Genomic DNA, 18,859 nt, shown 5'->3' on the forward strand with positions numbered 1-18,859 from the left:
GCTCACCTCGCTGCACCGGCGGAGCAGCACCGAGCCCTGGGCCGGGCAGGAGCCTGGGCGGGGGCTGAGGGGTCTCTGCTTTCGTGGGGGGGCCGGGGGCTCCTGGAGGGGACAGGGGTGGCTGGGGGCGTTCGTGCAGGGCGGCAAAGCCCTGCCGGCCTCACCCACTGCCCACGGAAGAAAGTTTTGTTCTCTTTCCCGGCAGGACCAGGCTCACCGAGGACCCTGCGCGGTTCTCGCTCGCGGCCAGGCTGCCATGGGTAAGTTGGGGGGCTCGTGGCGTGGGGGGCACGGGCCCTGCAAGGGGACAGCACGAGGGACGCGGGGACTCTGTGCTTTTGCTCTTTCTGCCCTCTCCTCCGGGCCGTGGCGGCAGCGGGGCCGGTGCCGTTCCCGGGCGTCTGCGGGGCTGAAGGAGGGTGGGGCTGGGAGAGCTGCTGCTGCCGCCGGGCCCCTGCCCTGCCCGGCACAGCGCGCTGGGCTCCAGCCGGGAGGAGCTTTAGTGCCCGCACTCCGGCCCTTCTGTCATTTTCCTTCTTAGGTTGGGATGGAATCGGCATTGCACTCTTCCTTGGAATGGTCGTTGGAATGGCACTCATAGGTGAGCGTCTGGCACGGGCTGAGCAGCGCTCGGGGTCACTTTGGGAGCTGCTGAGAGGGAAGGGGCAGCACTGGCCGCTCGCCGCCTGGAATTCTGCCTGCACTGCTGCAGCCCTGCACACCGTTCCTCTCCTGCCGGCCCTGGGGTGTCCCCATCCCTGCACCCCCAGCCCTCACTGTCCACTCTGGTCCCTGGTTCCTTTTGGGGAGGCCGGTTCTGGTGCTGGTGGCAGGGGAAGAAGTGGGTCACAGAGAGCACCCTAACGCTGCTCTGTCCTCCCTGCAGCCGTGGCAGGTGGTATGCCGGTGTCCATCGGTGCAGTGGGGATTACCAAGAGCGTGGCTTTTGCCTTCGCTTTCACAGTCGGTGAGTGGGGAGGGCAGGGGAGCTGGGCTGTGCTGGGTGGGAATACGGGGTTGTACCCTGGGCTTGCTCTAAAGCCAAACCAGTTCTTTAACTCCTCACTGGTCCAAATCTCCCCTAAATGTGGGGAAGGGATCAATCCCCAATGTGGTGGGAAGAATCAGGACCTGCTGGGGTAGGGGTCAAGGCTGAGGGCCTCAGGGGCCATGCAGGAAGGTGACTGCTCTGTGGCAAGAACAACACTTGTGTCCACTGGCAGCAGTGGCCAGAGACAGAAAGGAACAGCGGAGAGGGTTGGATTTGCTCAGGAGCAGAACTTGCTGCAGGCAAACTCCCTGGCACAGTCCAGGGAGACCCTTGCCTCTCCCTGCCCAGGAGAAGCCCTTGGCTGTCCCTGCCTTGTGGTTGTCCCTTAGAAGGCAGCTTCGATGCTTCTGGGACATCAAACGTTTGTCTTTGCAGGGTGAAAACAAAAGGCCTGACTCTGCCCTGCAAGCAGCAGCCGATGCCATGCTCTCCAAAGGAAGAACTCTAGGTTACCAACCCAAAGCCAAGCAGTTTTTCTTCTTTCCAAGCAGTCTATCTTCCCATGTCAGGCTCTGGAAAGCCCCCGCAGACCCCCAGCTGCGTCTTTAAAAGATTTGGATTTCCTTGAGCAATAAATTCCTTGAAAGTTTTAATAAAAGTGTGTTGCACACGTGCGTGTGTGGTGGTGCTTGGTGTGCGTTGTGGCTGAAGTGCCTGCCCAGCTCCGGGGGATTTGCCGGGCTCCAGGCAGCATTTCCAGCCTTGCTGCTGCTCCCCTGCACAGCGAGGGGCTGGCTCTGAACCCTGACAGCCCTGCCAGAGCCTGGGACACCGGCAGTGCTACAGCAAATCCTCCCGGCAGCATCACACGGCACTGCAGGGCCGGCAGAGCGCCAGGGCTTAAGTGGGTGCATCTCTGCAGCATCTGGCCTCAGGACACCCACTCAGTTTGATTTGGGGTGGGACAGGGGTGCTGGTCCAGCCAGACACGCTCTGCCCCACCACTGCTGCTGGGCTGGGGACTTGTCTTGGGTCCTGGGAGCCGTGTCTGGGATCCTCAGGGCCAGATCATCGGGACCACCCATGCAGGAGCTCCTGGGGTGCTGGCAGAGCACGCTTGGGGGACCATGGCTGTGCCATGCTGTGCCCCATGGAAAGCTTTGGTGTCTCAGGGGCCAACCGAGCAGCGACTCTGCTGCCTGTGGGTGCTGCAAGCAGGGCCGGTGACGTGAGGCTGTACTTGGCGCCCAGTGGCTCCTTGCAGGAAGCTGCAGCGCGTGTGGCCACGGCTCCGGGCGCTGAGTCACGGCCACACCATGTCCAGCCTGCCCCACGTCCCTCTTGCCCACGGCCAGGCCCCCCACACACCCCTCACTCCCCTGTCCGGGAAGGAGCAGCCCTGGGAACCCAGGGACACTCCCTGTACCTGCCATTGTCCCACTCCAGCTGCAGATTTAGGGGTGGGAAGGTCACTGGGGTCAAGGCATATTTGGGTTGTGGTGACACTCATCCCCTCTGTCACCCTGCCATGGCCAAGCTGTGCTGGGGCCGGTGAGCCCCCTGCAGCCCCATTGGGGTCTGAAGCTCAGAGCTCTCAGCTGAACCACCCTCCCATGGGCAAAGGCATCTCCAGCCTTCCCTGTCCACAGCTGCTGCGTGGGGAGGGGTTGGGAAGGGCCCAGAGCCCTGTGTCCTTCTCCTGGGCCTGCAAACGAGGTGAGCAGGGGCATGGCGGGGGTGGGAGATTGGTGCCCCCCGAGCTGGCCCAGCTGCATTGACCGGGAACCACTGCTCAGGCACACAGACAGGGGGATTTGGGGTGTGGAATGTCCTGGAGGTGGCAGGGTGGCAGGAGAGCGAGTTGGTGCATCCTGACCCAGTGCAGCAGCAGCAGCAGCAGCAGCAGCAGCAGCAGCAGCAGCAGCAGCAGGGGGGTCTCCTGCCAAGCCAAGAGCCCGGGCCGAGGGGGATTCCCCTGTGGAAGGGGCTCCAAGCACAGGTGCCCACCTCTGCCATCCATCTGTGCTGGCCCTGTGGGCTCACGGGACTCGGCCCTTGGCTCTGCCCCCATCTCCTCGCAGATGCAGCTCCCCAGGTGCCCCCACAGCCCAAACTGCTGAGCTTCGGCTGCATCCTGGAGCTTCCCATCACCCACACAGGGCAGCCACCACCCAAACCCCAGCCTGAGCACCCTCCAGCCGCCTAGGGACTTCTGGGTCCAGGGCACACAGGCTGGCCACGGCTCTGTCTTGTCCTCCAAACACCGGGATCTCCGTTCTCCGGGGTGGCTCGGGGCACAGGGGGCCAAATGGGCAGTGCCTCCACCTGCACTGCGCCAGGCAGAGGCCGAAGACGGGACTGGGGTTGGGTAGGAGATGCTCCCCACAGCCCCTGCCCGGTCTTGGGTTTCACCACAGCTCCTTCCAGGATCTCACTGGAGCTGGAGGACACGGCCGGGAGAGGGTCAGCTCCGTGCCCCACGCCCCCAGCCCCGCGCCGCCCGCCTCTCCCTCCCAACCCTACATACTTCTTCATATGCCCATACGGAGCCGGCCGGCCTTATGGAATGTTAAGAAGTATGTATTTTTGGGCTGGGACCCCCACGCCGGGAGCCTCCATCACCAGCACGGTCCAGACGGCGCCTCCGGAGAGACGATGCGTCCCTGGGGCTGGTAAAAAGGAACCAGATCAATTTGCAACTGGATTTGGTCCCCTTCAACCAGCTGCAGCGGCGCATGAGCTACGGCAGCCGCTGCACCTCACCGCCCCGGCCCAGGGCGCTGCCGCCGTCCTGCCCTGAGCGGGCTCGGGGTGAACAGTGGGTGCAGGGAGCGGGAGAAAGGGGGGGAGGCGGCGGAGGGGAGCTGCAGAGTGGGGCTTTGGTGGGGTTTTTGAGGCTGCCCGGTGGAGAGGAGGCAGGCGGAGCGGCTTCAGCTACGATTTCCAAACTTGCCCGAGGTCGTCGTCAAAACCGCGGCGTTTCAGCAGTCGGGAAACGCCCCGTGAAGCCACGGGAGCCCTGGCACAGGCGTGAGGAGCCACCAGCCCGGCGCGTCCTTGCTCCGCAGCCCCCGCAGCTCCCGTCCGAGGCGGTCGGGGAGAAAGGGCTCCCTGCGGGGACACCCCCAGGGTCCGACCCCCGAAAACGCGGGAGCTCCAGCCCCGCTCCAGCCCCGCCCCAGAGACAGCAACATAAAGAGTTAATGAGAAAGTGAAACTCGAAAATTAACTGTCCCGACGCGCCCTGCCTCGATCTTTCCGGACCTTAAGACACAGCACGGGTTGGTGGCGTGAGGTGCTGCGCTCCCGCGGTGGGTGTTTGGGGACAGCGCCCTTTCCCTGAGGGGGGGACGATAACGGGGGGCTGCTCACCTCGCTGCACCGGCGGAGCAGCACCGAGCCCTGGGCCGGGCAGGAGCCTGGGCGGGGGCTGAGGGGGTCTCTGCTTTCGTGGGGGGGCCGGGGGCTCCTGGAGGGGACAGGGGTGGCTGGGGGCGTTCGTGCAGGGCGGCAAAGCCCTGCCGGCCTCACCCACTGCCCACGGAAGAAAGTTTTGTTCTCTTTCCCGGCAGGACCAGGCTCACCGAGGACCCTGCGCGGTTCTCGCTCGCGGCCAGGCTGCCATGGGTAAGTTGGGGGGCTCGTGGCGTGGGGGGCACGGGCCCTGCAAGGGGACAGCACGAGGGACGCGGGGACTCTGTGCTTTTGCTCTTTCTGCCCTCTCCTCCGGGCCGTGGCGGCAGCGGGGCCGGTGCCGTTCCCGGGCGTCTGCGGGGCTGAAGGAGGGTGGGGCTGGGAGAGCTGCTGCTGCCGCCGGGCCCCTGCCCTGCCCGGCACAGCGCGCTGGGCTCCAGCCGGGAGGAGCTTTAGTGCCCGCACTCCGGCCCTTCTGTCATTTTCCTTCTTAGGTTGGGATGGAATCGGCATTGCACTCTTCCTTGGAATGGTCGTTGGAATGGCACTCATAGGTGAGCGTCTGGCACGGGCTGAGCAGCGCTCGGGGTCACTTTGGGAGCTGCTGAGAGGGAAGGGGCAGCACTGGCCGCTCGCCGCCTGGAATTCTGCCTGCACTGCTGCAGCCCTGCACACCGTTCCTCTCCTGCCGACCATGGGGTGTCCCCATCCCTGCACCCCCAGCCCTCACTGTCCACTCTGGTCCCTGGTTCCTTTTGGGGAGGCCGGTTCTGGTGCTGGTGGCAGGGGAAGAAGTGGGTCACAGAGAGCACCCTAACGCTGCTCTGTCCTCCCTGCAGCCGTGGCAGGTGGTATGCCGGTGTCCATCGGTGCAGTGGGGATTACCAAGAGCGTGGCTTTTGCCTTCGCTTTCACAGTCGGTGAGTGGGGAGGGCAGGGGAGCTGGGCTGTGCTGGGTGGGAATACGGGGTTGTACCCTGGGCTTGCTCTAAAGCCAAACCAGTTCTTTAACTCCTCACTGGTCCAAATCTCCCCTAAATGTGGGGAAGGGATCAATCCCCAATGTGGTGGGAAGAATCAGGACCTGCTGGGGTAGGGGTCAAGGCTGAGGGCCTCAGGGGCCATGCAGGAAGGTGACTGCTCTGTGGCAAGAACAACACTTGTGTCCACTGGCAGCAGTGGCCAGAGACAGAAAGGAACAGCGGAGAGGGTTGGATTGCTCAGGAGCAGAACTTGCTGCAGGCAAACTCCCTGGCACAGTCCAGGGAGACCCTTGCCTCTCCCTGCCCAGGAGAAGCCCTTGGCTGTCCCTGCCTTGTGGTTGTCCCTTAGAAGGCAGCTTCGATGCTTCTGGGACATCAAACGTTTGTCTTTGCAGGGTGAAAACAAAAGGCCTGACTCTGCCCTGCAAGCAGCAGCCGATGCCATGCTCTCCAAAGGAAGAACTCTAGGTTACCAACCCAAAGCCAAGCAGTTTTTCTTCTTTCCAAGCAGTCTATCTTCCCATGTCAGGCTCTGGAAAGCCCCCGCAGACCCCCAGCTGCGTCTTTAAAAGATTTGGATTTCCTTGAGCAATAAATTCCTTGAAAGTTTTAATAAAAGTGTGTTGCACACGTGCGTGTGTGGTGGTGCTTGGTGTGCGTTGTGGCTGAAGTGCCTGCCCAGCTCCGGGGGATTTGCCGGGCTCCAGGCAGCATTTCCAGCCTTGCTGCTGCTCCCCTGCACAGCGAGGGGCTGGCTCTGAACCCTGACAGCCCTGCCAGAGCCTGGGACACCGGCAGTGCTACAGCAAATCCTCCCGGCAGCATCACACGGCATTGCAGGGCCGGCAGAGCACCAGGGCTTAAGTGGGTGCATCTCTGCAGCGTCTGGCCTCAGGACACCCACTCAGTTTGATTTGGGGTGGGACAGGGGTGCTGGTCCAGCCAGACACGCTCTGCCCCACCACTGCTGCTGGGCTGGGGACTTGTCTTGGGTCCTGGGAGCCGTGTCTGGGATCCTCAGGGCCTGCTCGAGCAGAGACCACAACATCAAGAGTAAACATTGAGAATGAAAGTGAAACTCAGCGAGCGGTTTTAGACATTTTCCGTAAGTCCATTATCAGGGGATTTCCTGTCATTTTCTTTCCAGCAGCACTTGGCCCCTCATTACCCACAGCACAGGTTGGTGCGTGGGGTGCTGCGCTCCCGCGGTGGGTGTTTGGGGACAGTGCCCTGTCCCTGAGGGGGGGACGATAACGGGGGGCTGCTCACCTCGCTGCACCGGCGGAGCAGCACCGAGCCCTGGGCCGGGCAGGAGCCTGGGCGGGGGCTGAGGGGTCTCTGCTTTCGTGGGGTGGCCGGGGGCTCCTGGAGGGGACAGGGGTGGCTGGGGGCGTTCGTGCAGGGCGGCAAAGCCCTGCCGGCCTCACCCACTGCCCACGGAAGAAAGTTTTGTTCTCTTTCCCGGCAGGACCAGGCTCACCGAGGACCCTGCGCGGTTCTCGCTCGCGGCCAGGCTGCCATGGGTAAGTTGGGGGGCTCGTGGCGTGGGGGGCACGGGCCCTGCAGTGGCACTGCCTGGGGGGACACGGCGACCCTGGGGTTTGCCCCTCCTCCCCTCTAGTCCCGGTAGGGCTGAAGGAGGGTGGGGCTGGGAGAGCTGCTGCTGCCGCCGGGCCCCTGCCCTGCCCGGCACAGCGCGCTGGGCTCCAGCCGGGAGGAGCTTTAGTGCCCGCACTCCGGCCCTTCTGTCATTTTCCTTCATAAGTTGGTTTTCACTTGTCATTGCATTCAGCTTTGTACTCGGCCTTGGAATCGTCATTGGAGCTACAATTGCAGGTGAGCGTCTGGCACGGGCTGAGCAGCGCTCGGGGTCACTTTGGGAGCTGCTGAGAGGGAAGGGGCAGCACTGGCCGCTCGCCGCCTGGAATTCTGCCTGCACTGCTGCAGCCCTGCACACCGTTCCTCTCCTGCCGGCCCTGGGGTGTCCACGTCCCTGCACCTCCCAGGCCTTGCTCCCCACTCTGGTCGCTGTGCTCCCCACAGCCCCTGCCTGGTTTTGGGATTCACCAGGGCCACTGGCCCCCATGCAGGATGGTTTTGTTATAAACTATGTTTGATTCACCTTGTGCTGCTGACAGGTGACAGACTGGGTTGACAAGTGCTGTGTGTCCCGTACTGTGCCCCATGTGTGTCCTCAGGGCTCACCCCACACTCAGTTGAGTTTCAGTTCCTGTATTTTCTCTAATTACCTCAAAGAAATGCATTATGCAGCAGTGTTAGTAAACAAGGCAGAACAGTATTTCCCCAGCACTCTGTACTTTTGCCTCCCCGGGCAGTGCCAGCAGCATGTCCAGGCCCTGGGGTGGCCATGGGGGCAGGGTCCAGGCCCAGGGGTGCCCGGTGTGGCCGCACTGCCTGCGCTGCCCGGTGTGTGGGGCCCCCCGATGGCAGCAGGGAGGTGAGGTCTGGGGGATCTGCTCCTCCTTGAGGTGCTCCCCATGGCTAGGGGGGATGGGGAGCCGTATGCTTAGGCCAGGCCTGCTGGGGGGGACCCGGGTTGATTTTTCTTCCTCTTCTTCAGGACTCCTGAGGGTCTGTCCTGTTGGCCATTGCGGTGCTTCGGGCTGGGGCAGAGTTAATGTTCCTCCCAGGGGCTGCTCTGGGGCTGTGTTTTGGGTTTGTGCCGAACACGGGGTTGATAACACAGAGGTGTTTTGTTAGTGCTGAGCTTGCCCAGAGCCAAGGCCTTTCCTGCCCCTCATACGGCCGTGCTGGGGAGGGATTTGGGAGTGTGTGGGAGGCTGGGAGGAGACCTGGCAGGGACAGGTGACCCCAAGTGACCAATGGGGTATCCCAGAGCATGTGACATAAATGGATGGACGAAGGCGGAAGGAGGGGACATTTGGAATTGATGGTGTTTCTCTGCTCCATGTGAAGGGGTCCTGCTCTCCTGGAGGTGCTGAGGACCTGCCTGCCCACGGGAAGCAGGGAATGAATTCCTGGGTTTGCTTTGCTTGCGTGCACGGCTTTTGCTTTCCCTATTAAGCTGTTTATTTCAGCCCACGCGTTTTCTGGCTTTTACCCTTCCGTTCTCTCCCTGGTCCCGATGGAGGTGTGGGGGGGGGGGGTAAGCGAGGGGCTGCGAGGTGCTTGGGGCTGGCTGGGGTTAGCCGCGACAGCCACCAAGGCTCTGGGCTCTGGTTTGGCTGCCGTGCCGTGACCCCGCGGATCCACGCCGGGACCCTCGCAGTTGTCTGCCGTGGCCCTGCACTCTGGACCCCCCGGTACCCCGGCTGGGACCCCCACCTCTGTCCCGTGCGCCCCTTGCTGTATCTGACCCCCCAAACAAAGCTCAGCCCTCTGCCTCCTGCCCGGGCGGGACGCGCCGGGCGTGGCTGGGGCGGGGCAGCCCCGGGGCGGGCACCGGACCCGTTCCAGTCCACGGGCACTGCGGGCAGGTGAGCGACGGTGCGGGCAGGTGAGCGACGGTGCGGGCAGGTGAGCGACGGTGCGGGCAGGTGAGCAGCACGGGCAGTGCTGCTCCCTTTCCTTTTCCACCTTCCCTGTCCCTTTCCTCTTCGTTTTCCTTTTCTTCTTCCTCTTCTCCCTCCTGCCCTCCTGCCTTTTTCTCTCTTAGGTGTGAGACACAGAAGCAAAGGAGCTGCCACTGGAGCTGCTGCCCAAGAAGGTAAATCTCCAGCACTTGGGTTCACTGCCTGGTCCCAGTCCCGTCAGGGACCGGGCCAGCTGGGGGCTGCGAGTTCTGGGGCCGGGGAGACTCAGGGTGCTGCCGTGAGGGAGGGGCAGCACTGGCCTGGAGCTACAGGTTTCTCTCTTGGTGCCAAAATTGGGCTGACATCTATCCTGCTGTCACTCAGTGCAGCAGTCTCTGCCAAGATGTCCAAGAAGAAGCCAACTCCGGATGAGGAACCCAAGAAGGAGACAATTTCAGATGAAGAATCTGGGGAGGAGACAACTCCTGGTGATGAACCCAAGGATGAGGCTGGTCCAGGTAAAGTCCAGGGGAAGTTTAGGTTAGACATCAGGAAAAAATTCTTCACTGAAAGAGTGATTGGGCACTGGAATCGTCTGCCCGGGGGGGGGGCAGTGGTGCAGTCACCATCCCTGGACACAGCTTGGCCACCCTCTTAAGAGCTGGGGATGTGCTGGAACAATGGGTGCCCTGAAAGTACAAGTGCATTGCAGATGGGGCTGTAGGGGTGGTGGGTGTGCAGTTGGGGCCGGGGCCCCGGTACCCGCCAAGTGCCTTGGGATTTGCCGTGCTCCAGGAAGGGATGGCAGCAGGCAGTGTTTCCAGCCCTGCTACCTCTCCCCTACACAGGGAGGAGCTGGCAAGGCAGAGGGTGAGTTGGCCTGTGTTTGATTAATCTTGTGCTGGTGGCAGGTGACAGACGGCTGACATATGCTGTGCTGTTCCGGGTTGGTGGGTGTGGTGGGCAGGGTGGGTGGGCACCCCAGGGTGTGCCCCTTCTCCCTTTTCCTCCCAGCCTGGGGGGGGCAGTGGGACCCACCCCACCAGTGGCCTCTTCCCTGGGGTCTTCAGGGGCCGGGGGCAGATGAAGGCAGGGGGAGGCTGGAGGAGCTGCTGCTGGCACTGGGAGCCTGCTCTGCCTGGCACAGGGTGCTCAGCACTGCTCAGGGGAGCTTTACTGTCCATGCTCCTGTCCTTCCTGCCCTTCTGCCATTTTCCTTTTCAGGGAAGAAACGGAAAGTCATTGGAGCTGCCATTGGAGCCACAGCGGGAGCAGGTGAGGGTCTGGCACTGGATGGGCAGCGCTCGGGTTCACTGCCCGGTCCCAGCCCCTGTGGTCCTGAGGACTGGGCTGGGCTGGGGCTGCGAGTACTCTTGAGGGCTGGGGAGAACTGGGGTGCAGGCAGGGTGGAGGAGGGGCAGCACTGGCTGCTGCCTGGAATTCTGCCTGCACACACTGCACACCGTTCCTCTCCTGCCGACCATGGGGTGTCCTGCTCTGCCTGGCACAGGGTGCTCAGCACTGCTCAGGGGAGCTTTACTGTCCATGCTCCTGTCCTTCCTGCCCTTCTGCCATTTTCCTTTTCAGGGAAGAAACGGAAAGTCATTGGAGCTGCCATTGGAGCCACAGTGGGAGCAGGTGAGGGTCTGGCACTGCATGGGCAGCGCTCGGGTTCACTGCCCGGTCCCAGCCCCTGTGGTCCTGAGGACTGGGCTGGGCTGAGGCTACGAGTACTCTTGAGGGCTGGGGAGAACTGGGGTGCAGGCAGGGTGGAGAAGGGGCAGCACTGGCTGCTGCCTGGAATTCTGCCTGCACACACTGCACACCGTTCCTCTCCTGCCGACCATGGGGTGTCCCCATCCCTGCACCCCCAGCCCTCACTGTCCACTCTGGTCCCTGGTTCCTTTTGGAGACACCGGTTCTGGTGCTGGTGGCGGGGGGAGGAGTGGGTCACAGAGAGCACCCTAACGCTGCTCTGTCCTCCCTGCAGCTGTGGCACTGGTTGGCATCCCGGTGTTCATCGGCGCACTGGGGTTCACAGGAGCTGGCATCGCCGCTGGCTCCATTGCTGCCAAGATGATGTCGGCAGCTGCCATCGCCAACGGCGGCGGAGTGGCCGCCGGCAGCACCGTGGCTGTGCTGCAGTCGATCGGTGAGTGGGGAGGGCGGGGGAGCTGGGCTGCCCTGGCTCCATCTCCATGGGAGGGAACACAGGGTTGTACCCTGGGCTTGCTCTAGAGCCAAACCAGCCCCTTAAGTCCTCACTGGTGTGAATGGCTCCAAACTCTCCAGGTTCTCCCTGCCCAGGAGTCCTTGGCTGTCTGTGCCCAGTGCTCGGTCCCTCAGCAGGCAGCCTCGATGCTCCTGGGACTTCACACCCTGATCTGTCTTTGCAGGAGCTGCAGGTTTCTCTATTGGTGCCAAAATTGGGCTGACGTCTGCCCTGGGCACAGTTGGTGGAGCAACCGGTGCCTGGCTGTCCAGGTGGAAGAAACCTCCAAGAGGCAAACCCAAGAAAAAGTAACTCGTGTGACAAACATGAGGAGGAGACAACTCCAAATGAGGAACCCAAGAGAAGCCAAGCAGGTGCCTGATCCTAAGGCCTTGCCATGCATGATGGCAGGTGCTGGGAAACCCCCACTGACACCTCAGAGCCTTGCCTCTCCTTTTAAAAGCTTTGGATTCTCCTGAGCAACGAGTGCCCTGAAGCCAATAAAGGTGCTTTGCCTGCAGCAGAGTTGGTGTTTGTGTGTCGCTGCTGCTCTTGGGTGATGGTGGCATTAGAGGGTGACAGAGCACAGGGGATGTTCAGTCCCCAGGACTGACCCGCTCGCTGACGGGTGCCACCAGCTCCCCTGCACTTGGCTGGGGGAAGGTGCGTAGTTACTGCCCACGCCAGAGGAACAAAACCGGGTGTGAGTGGGATCACCACGTGGGAACCACCAGGTGTTGCTGTGCAGGTGATCAGCTGCAATTTTAACAGCGGCTTAAAAACAAATGAGCCCTCCCTGTTTGAAATCTCTGAGATTCTGCTCTTAAACTTAGATTCCAACATCATACAGGAAAGGAGGATGCACTCTTTTATTAAGGTTAAAGGTTTTTAATCACTTTTCCAGAATACAGATACGATTGAAACAAAAACTATTTTGAGGGTCTCAATAATTCACTTATTAATACCATACATTGAGCTCTATAAATTCTCATATAAGAAAATGTCTGCTTAATATAGGTTATGATGCACTGGTGACCTAGTTACATCTTCTGAAGTAACACTTTGCAGTTATATAGCACCTTTCATCACGGCACTGCAAAGCATCCTACGGAATTCTGCCTCATAATGCCCTAACGAGGTAGGAAAGTCTGGCCAATTTACGGAGGGTACAACCGAGGTACAGATTGGAAGGGACAAGACATGAGGTGTCATCGATCCAACAGGAGTGACGGGAAATGTGTGCTGGGGCTGGGGGATGAGTCAGTGGCTTAGCTGGGGAGAAAGATCAGGTGCCATCACCCTCACCCTTCTCTCCAAAGCTGCAGCCTGGCTCCCAGCAGGTCAAAAAGACCTTTTCAAATTGCCCTGGCTGTTTGTGTCATAAATATGCAGAAGAGAGGATAAAGGACCCAGGACTCGAAGGCCCAAGCCCCTTTGTTGACATAGCCAAAGGCTGACTAATAATCAAGACAACCAAGCTGGGTTGTGTGGCTTGTGCTGCCACATCCACTTGGATCTGCCAAGATTAAAACCATGGCATTTTCAGATTTGGGGTGCAAAGCTCTGTCCAACTTCACTGTTTCCTTGTCATAAATTCTCTTCTCCCACCTGGCAGGTGAAAGTTAGGTATCCCAGCTCTTGTTTCTTTAATAAAAGCTGAATCTCTGCTGAAAATCCGTCAGCTTAGGGAATGTGATGTCCAGCAGACATTTCAGTTCTGTGGCTAGAGGAATCCAAACTGCCCTTTTTTGCTTTGAGCCTTTATGACTTTTAAAACCATTCTGCAACTGTGCAACACTCCCTGGAGCAGAGCCAGCACCAGTGCCAGTGGTTGAGCATCAAGGACCCCCTCAGTGAGATGTTTTGAATATGAAACCATGAATCTTAGGGACTTAATATTTATATTAGTGTTTTGCCATGTACCATCAATTACCTGCCTGCCCAAAGCACCTTCCCAGCACCTTGCAACAGCTCTTCTGCCACTTGCTCTTCCTAGCATGTCCGAAATTGTTCCCTCAGCAAGCACAACACAACAGAAAACTTCTGGAATGCTTCTTGGGATTGTGGTGGGGGAACTGAAGACAAAAAGGCAAGTTCCTACAGTTCTGCTGCTGGAAGAAGTTTGTGCCAGTGGTCAGACTAAATGAGTGATTTCTTCCTTAGTTAAAAAAAATCCACCTAAAAAAGGGCTGGGGTCAACTTCAAAACAAACACAATAATATTGTGCAGAACCATCTGACCCCCCCCATCGTTTCCAAGCCAGCTGTTTCCTCCCAGGGAAGATGCAAAAGCAGAGTCAGTCCTACCTGCCCAACTCTGCAGCCATGGCGCTGGACCAAAGGGATTTCCCTGAAGCAGCTGAGCCCTGTAAGGCAAAGGAGAGGATCCTGTGGGGACTCCTCTGTTACATCACCTGCTGCAGGTGAGAAGCTCTGGCAACATGAAACAAGACCTGCAGCTCTGAGAGGCACAACACACCCATTTCAGTGCTGCCCAAACCCTTTCTAGACTTTCTCCTCAGCAATGGTCTGTGATTTTTACACGCTTTCGGTGCTTGTACACAGGCACAAAAAAACCCCCAACAGTTAATGCACAGGAACTCAACTGCTCAAAACTTATTTCTTACTTATAATCTTACAAGGCTGATGATGCTACAGGGAAAGTACTGCCAGGGAGCAGCTCTTTAATGAAGACAGCAAATCTTAGTTTTGCCTCTGGAATGTTCAAAATGGATGACAGGTCAAGGAAGAATGAGGAGGAACCTGTTGTGCTGAGGGGAGCAAAGCTCCAGCCATGCCAGGTGGTTGCGAGCACGGTAAGCATTCGATGCACGAGCATTTGTTCTGGGTTCTTTGGTTGTTAAGGCAACAGTGAAGCTACTGCTCGAGGGACTGGGGAGTTACTGAGATTGTTACCAAAAAAAACCAATGACTTTATTGCACATTCCTCTGAGTCACCTCTGTGAGCCCTGGCACTGAACCAGCAGCCCACCTGGGGACACGTGATGAGGGACTTTGCTGCTGTTTTAAGTCTCTGAGGAGTTGGAAACTATTCCAGAGAAATCCTGGGGTGTTTTTTTTTAGCAGTAGTTAGCAGAATAATTCCCAAGGTAATTTAACTTACTTTTGCACCTAATTCTGTGGCTTTCAACTTGCCCCCAGTTCCCTTCTTTAGTGAACTGAAGCCAGCATGGAGCAGCAGGTTTGCACCGAGCACACCTCCTGCACTGGGACCTGCTGGCACCCTGGTAGCAGAAAGTTTTCTATTTTTCTTTCTCATAGCCATCTTTATTGCTTCTCTGTCCACACTGAGACTACAGTATAAGGAAAGACTGGATGAGGCACTCAGTGCCATGGTCTGGTTGACAAGCTGGTGTTAGGTATCAGTGTGGATTCGATGATCTCAAAGGTCTTTTCCAGCCCAGTTGTCTCTGTGATTTAGCAGGACACGGCACGATTTTTCTTTAAAAGAACATCTCAATAAACCTTGGTTGTGTGCTCAGCAACTGAGTCGGAAATGTTGATTACAAACAAGTTTGTGTTCAGAACTTTGAGCCTGTGTGTATAATCTACAAATAGATTTTAATCCTTCAAGATAATCCTTCTTGTGTGTCAGTGTGAACTTGAGCTGGGCTGACAAGAAATCCCTCACGAAGCAAAAACAGCCCAGGCAGACCCTGGAAAAAGCAGACCATTGCCAAAGGGCCTCCAAGGAGAAGTGAAATTGAAACTAAAACTACTTACTGTGTTAATTATTACCATGGAACTGCAATAAAATGTTTCTCACATCACATCCACCAAGTCAAAGGAGTTTCCACAATGTTTAACAACTTTGCTTTCAGCCAGTGAAAGTTACGGGGATTTCACTTTCCTTGCTGAGAGAATCTGAAGCAAGTGTCTTTCGTTCTAAGTGCCTGCAAAAAATTGGCCTCAGTGAAAGTGTTCCCAGACAAGAAACAGTGAGGATGTTCAGAGAAAGAGAAGTGTTTCTCATAAGGTACAAACATCCTGCATTATTCTACGGGAATATTTCTGTTAATGTCTATTAAGGAATGCTCAGCTGTGGGATTGTTTTTCACACCATCCCCACCCTAGGAAAGCCTACCCTTCCTGCTGCCTTGCTCATTCCCAGGGGGGATCAGGAAAGGAGGGAGCAGGCAAGGACAGCGTGCTGCACCCCCAGCAGCTGCCCAGGAGACACAGGAATTCCTGGAGCCTCCCCTGTGCTGTGGACACTGAGGCTCTGGGCACACCTGTGTGCAGCAGACACACCTCAGACCTTTTCAATCCCCTACAAACTGATCTTTCCAGAATGATTTTGTTTTCCCTGAACCTTCCCAGTCCAAACCACTCTGCCTGCAATTTCATTATTCAGTGTAACAATGGGGAGGGGCAGGTTGGTGTTCATGGAGCAAGAACTGAGCCTGAAGGAGCATCCCTGAGCCTCCGAGTGCCAGGGAGTGGCCAAAACATCTCCCCTGGGAATGCCAGGCCATGAAGAAAGCAGAACCTTTGCTCAGAAATGACAGACACAGATGAGCTTTGGTCAGACAGAATCAGGGGCAGGTTTTACTTTTCACATAATTTTCTGTATTAAAAAATACATCAGTGAAATCTGTTACAGGCAGGGACAGGACTACCGAGTACACAACGTCAATAGACTACTTTCTGATTTTATTTTTGTTAAATTACTTTTGTAACTGCTAAAAAAATAATTAAAAAAACCAAAACAAAACAAAAATCCCAACCAAACAAAACAAAAGAAAACAAAAAAAGGAAATATTATTCAAGGCTGTTGATTTTCATCTCTTGAAATTTTAGTGACAAGCTCAAATATCAGATCCCTGTTACAGAAGATGGATAACTGACCAGAGCTAGATAAAAACCATACAATTCTCTTCTTTAAAAATAGTTTGGGTTTCCAACGAATTTGTGACCACTGGTCATCAGAAACACACACCTAGAGTTTGAGAAAATGGAGATACACACAGTATCTGATAATGTCCTGTCTTCTAAACACCACATGGGAGCTTTTCTCTTCCAAAAGACTCAGTAACAGCCAAGCCTTAAAAAAAAATCTCTTTCAATTTCCAACACTATGACTAAATTTCTTTGGGTGGGGCGGGATAAAAACACACATGGTCATTTTCTACCACAGTTCTGCTGTCAGAAGTAATACTGCATCCTTTGTACAACACTGCCCGCATTGCAAAGGTGGAAAGAGAAAGAGTGTGTGTGTATTTCTGTTTGAAATGACAAAGCCCTCTCTAGATTTGCCTTACAAAATAATCAAAACCATAGGAGTAGGGAAAGAGGAGAAAGGAAAGCTGCCTTAAGGGAAATAAACTTTCCGTGCACCACAGTATTTGCTGGGTTATATGGACAGACTGCAGAGCTACGGGGCTGGGGAAGGGATTCCGCACAGAGCCCAGGACATCCCCTCCTGGACAGCCTCCGAAAGGTCACTCGGAAGTTTGACCTACAGCACCTCTTCCAACAGGGCGAGAGTTGCCGCGAGCCCCGAGCGGGAGCCGGCGTCTGGCCTCGCGTGACCACTTGACAGCAGCCAGAGTTGTCCATTGGGATGGCCAGCGGCTCCTGCCTTGCTAACATTTGATCCCAGTTTTCAAAAAAAAAAAAAAAAAATTATAGAAGTGTATGTGTAGGTGTATTTATAACAGAAGGTGTCTGTCTAAACCTCACCCCTTTCTCTCGTATCCTGCGGAAGAGCTCGAGGATCTCCATGTGTTCCTTGGCAGCAAGGGCTGCCAGCCAGCAGGCTGGGAAGTCACCTGAGCCACAATCTAGCTCTCCATGCCCAACAGTGTGAGGGTAGATTTTACACAACCATTTTCCTTAAAAATATCTCACAACTTTTAAAAATCCTAAACAGATAAAGGATTTATGCACCACTCCAGTAGGTGAGTTCCACTCAGATTTGTTCCGAGGATTGACTGGTGCCACAGGACGTTGGGATTTGCAGCTTACACAGCTTGCTTCCTTCCAGTTCCAGTTTGTACATCCACTGTGGTACAAAATCTGCCTGTAGGTGACATTATCTTGGCTTACTTGATACACATTTTCCAAAGGCTGGACGTATTCACATTTTGGTGCTTCTGATGCGTATTCAAAGGAAAATACCCCACTGCAGTTAGTCTGATAACTCAATATCAGAGTCCTCTGATTTGACTTTGGCAAGTTCTTCATGTACCTCCCTCACCATAAGAATCCGTGTTAACATGATGTCCAAGGTTCCTGGGTCTATTGGCAATGTGGAATACCACATGGGGCTGTTGGGAACACAAGAGCGCTCGGGCTGCAGGTAGAACACATCACTCCTCTGCTTCACGCTTTCAGAACTGCCAACGCAAACAAAACAAGGTTTAGGAACACTGGCCTGCACTTACAATCTTACCAAGAGTTTAAAAAAGAATCGGCAAAGAAATCAAAGTTACATTGAGATGACAACACTGTCTTCCCCCTTCCTCTTAGGGAACAGTTAAGTTGTTTCCAGGTCACTCAGCAGAAGTTGCTTATAAAGAAACAAAGAAAATCAAAGTACCTTCTTTTTCAGTGTCATCCAGTTAATGGTAGGAGTGATAAATGCATTTGACATGCAATCCCTGAATGAAACTGGTTCTGGGATTCCAGACTTGCTGCATAATGTGGACAAGTGGAAATGGTCTCATGGCTTAGACTGGATATTAGTGAAAATTTCTTCACTGAAAGGGCTGTCCAGCCCTGGTACAGCTGCTCAGGGCAGTGGTGGAGTCCCTGTCCCTGGAGGGATTTAACAGCCATGTGGAGGTGGCACTTGGGGACTTAGGCTAGTACTGCCCTTGACAGTGCTGAGGGAACAGCTGAATTTGATTAGAGGGAGTTTTCAACCTAAATGATTCTAAGGTGCTATTCAAGAGCGAGTAAAACTAAATCCCAGCTTGCCTGGCCATGCTGCAACGCTAAGCCCATCTGCTTGAAAGACTGACTCCAAGGCAGCTTCCAGGCTCTGGTAGGGTTCTAAAGTCTCTAGAGCCAGGATCCCTCCTGCCTGGCTTTGGGATAGTCACATCAAAACAGCAAAGGGAATTTGTACTGCTGCCTGCACCACTGCAGAGGCTCAGCCATGATATATGATGAGGAGCATGAAAATGCTTTCCCAGCCCTTTAGAACAACTAAAAGCTTCTAATGACGTGCCAGTGAAGACAAGGAAGGTAAGAAGAGGGAGAGAAGGAGCCTGGACAGCTGCATGCCTGTCTCTGCCTCAGTAATGGGATATTTGTAGTATGCTCAGTAGGTACATTTCTGAGGGTGATTTATCTGAGTTTCAGTTGACACTAATGAGATGCTGTTTCATTTAGCATGTGTATTTTCTTTGAAGAGAGAAGAACATCATCTTCCACCTGCTCAAGGATCTAACTGAAGTTTATATAGAAACAGGAGAGAAAAATGATTTATATCTCTGTCCTTGCTATAGTCTCCTTTCTAACTCCTAAACACAAGTTAATCTCACATCTTAGCAGGCAAAATCTATCAGGAGTTTTACCTAATTCACACTTGTCCTACACTCTTTCACAAGGAACATGATGTTCCTTGGGGTATTAGTTATAATCTCCTCACAAGAATGATGGTGTATGGGAATTAAGGGAGATGAGAATGCCATGAACATTCCAGTTTACATTTATATCGAAGAATTTATTTATTTAAATAATACATCTCTCTCTGTAACTCTGCTCTTGACTCAACACTAGTAACAAAAAAACCTGTT

The 18,859-nt window shown here is 55.8% G+C and overlaps 2 protein-coding genes across 26 annotated transcripts in view; one reads left to right on the top strand and one right to left on the bottom strand.

Annotated features, from left to right (window-relative positions):
• Positions 1–3,879: 3,879 nt before the first annotated feature.
• LOC116455081 (interferon alpha-inducible protein 27-like protein 2A) lies at positions 3,880–11,619 on the top strand. Of its 20 annotated transcripts, none has more exons than XM_032132478.1 (8): positions 3,880–4,302; positions 4,564–4,618; positions 7,181–7,224; positions 9,026–9,076; positions 9,267–9,400; positions 10,107–10,157; positions 10,873–11,034; positions 11,279–11,619. In XM_032132478.1, exons 5-8 carry the CDS (start codon positions 9,286–9,288, stop codon positions 11,404–11,406), a joined length of 456 nt encoding a protein of 151 aa, XP_031988369.1. In that variant the 5' UTR covers positions 3,880–4,302; positions 4,564–4,618; positions 7,181–7,224; positions 9,026–9,076; positions 9,267–9,285; the 3' UTR covers positions 11,407–11,619. The 20 variants fall into 20 exon arrangements, 18 of the variants coding, with proteins under 18 accessions (XP_031988369.1, XP_031988372.1, XP_031988382.1 ...); XM_032132481.1 differs by having other exon boundaries at positions 9,272–9,400; XM_032132491.1 differs by having other exon boundaries at positions 4,199–4,272.
• Positions 11,620–15,634: 4,015 nt separating this feature from the next.
• Positions 15,635–18,859, bottom strand: part of ZMYM4 (zinc finger MYM-type containing 4) — a 39,620-nt gene continuing 36,395 nt past the window's right edge. For 5 of the 6 annotated variants that reach the window (XM_032132185.1, XM_032132191.1, XM_032132188.1 and 2 more), the window contains one exon: positions 17,190–17,452. In XM_032132185.1, coding sequence (XP_031988076.1) covers positions 17,245–17,452 — 208 coding nt within the window. In that variant the 3' untranslated portion in view covers positions 17,190–17,244. Of the gene's footprint in view, positions 17,453–18,859 lie in introns of all 6 variants that reach the window. The other variant, XM_032132184.1, reaches the window with a different exon arrangement.

This window comes from Corvus moneduloides, chromosome 23 (genome assembly GCF_009650955.1).
Source record: "Corvus moneduloides isolate bCorMon1 chromosome 23, bCorMon1.pri, whole genome shotgun sequence".
In the NCBI taxonomy this organism is placed as follows: domain Eukaryota; kingdom Metazoa; phylum Chordata; class Aves; order Passeriformes; family Corvidae; genus Corvus; species Corvus moneduloides.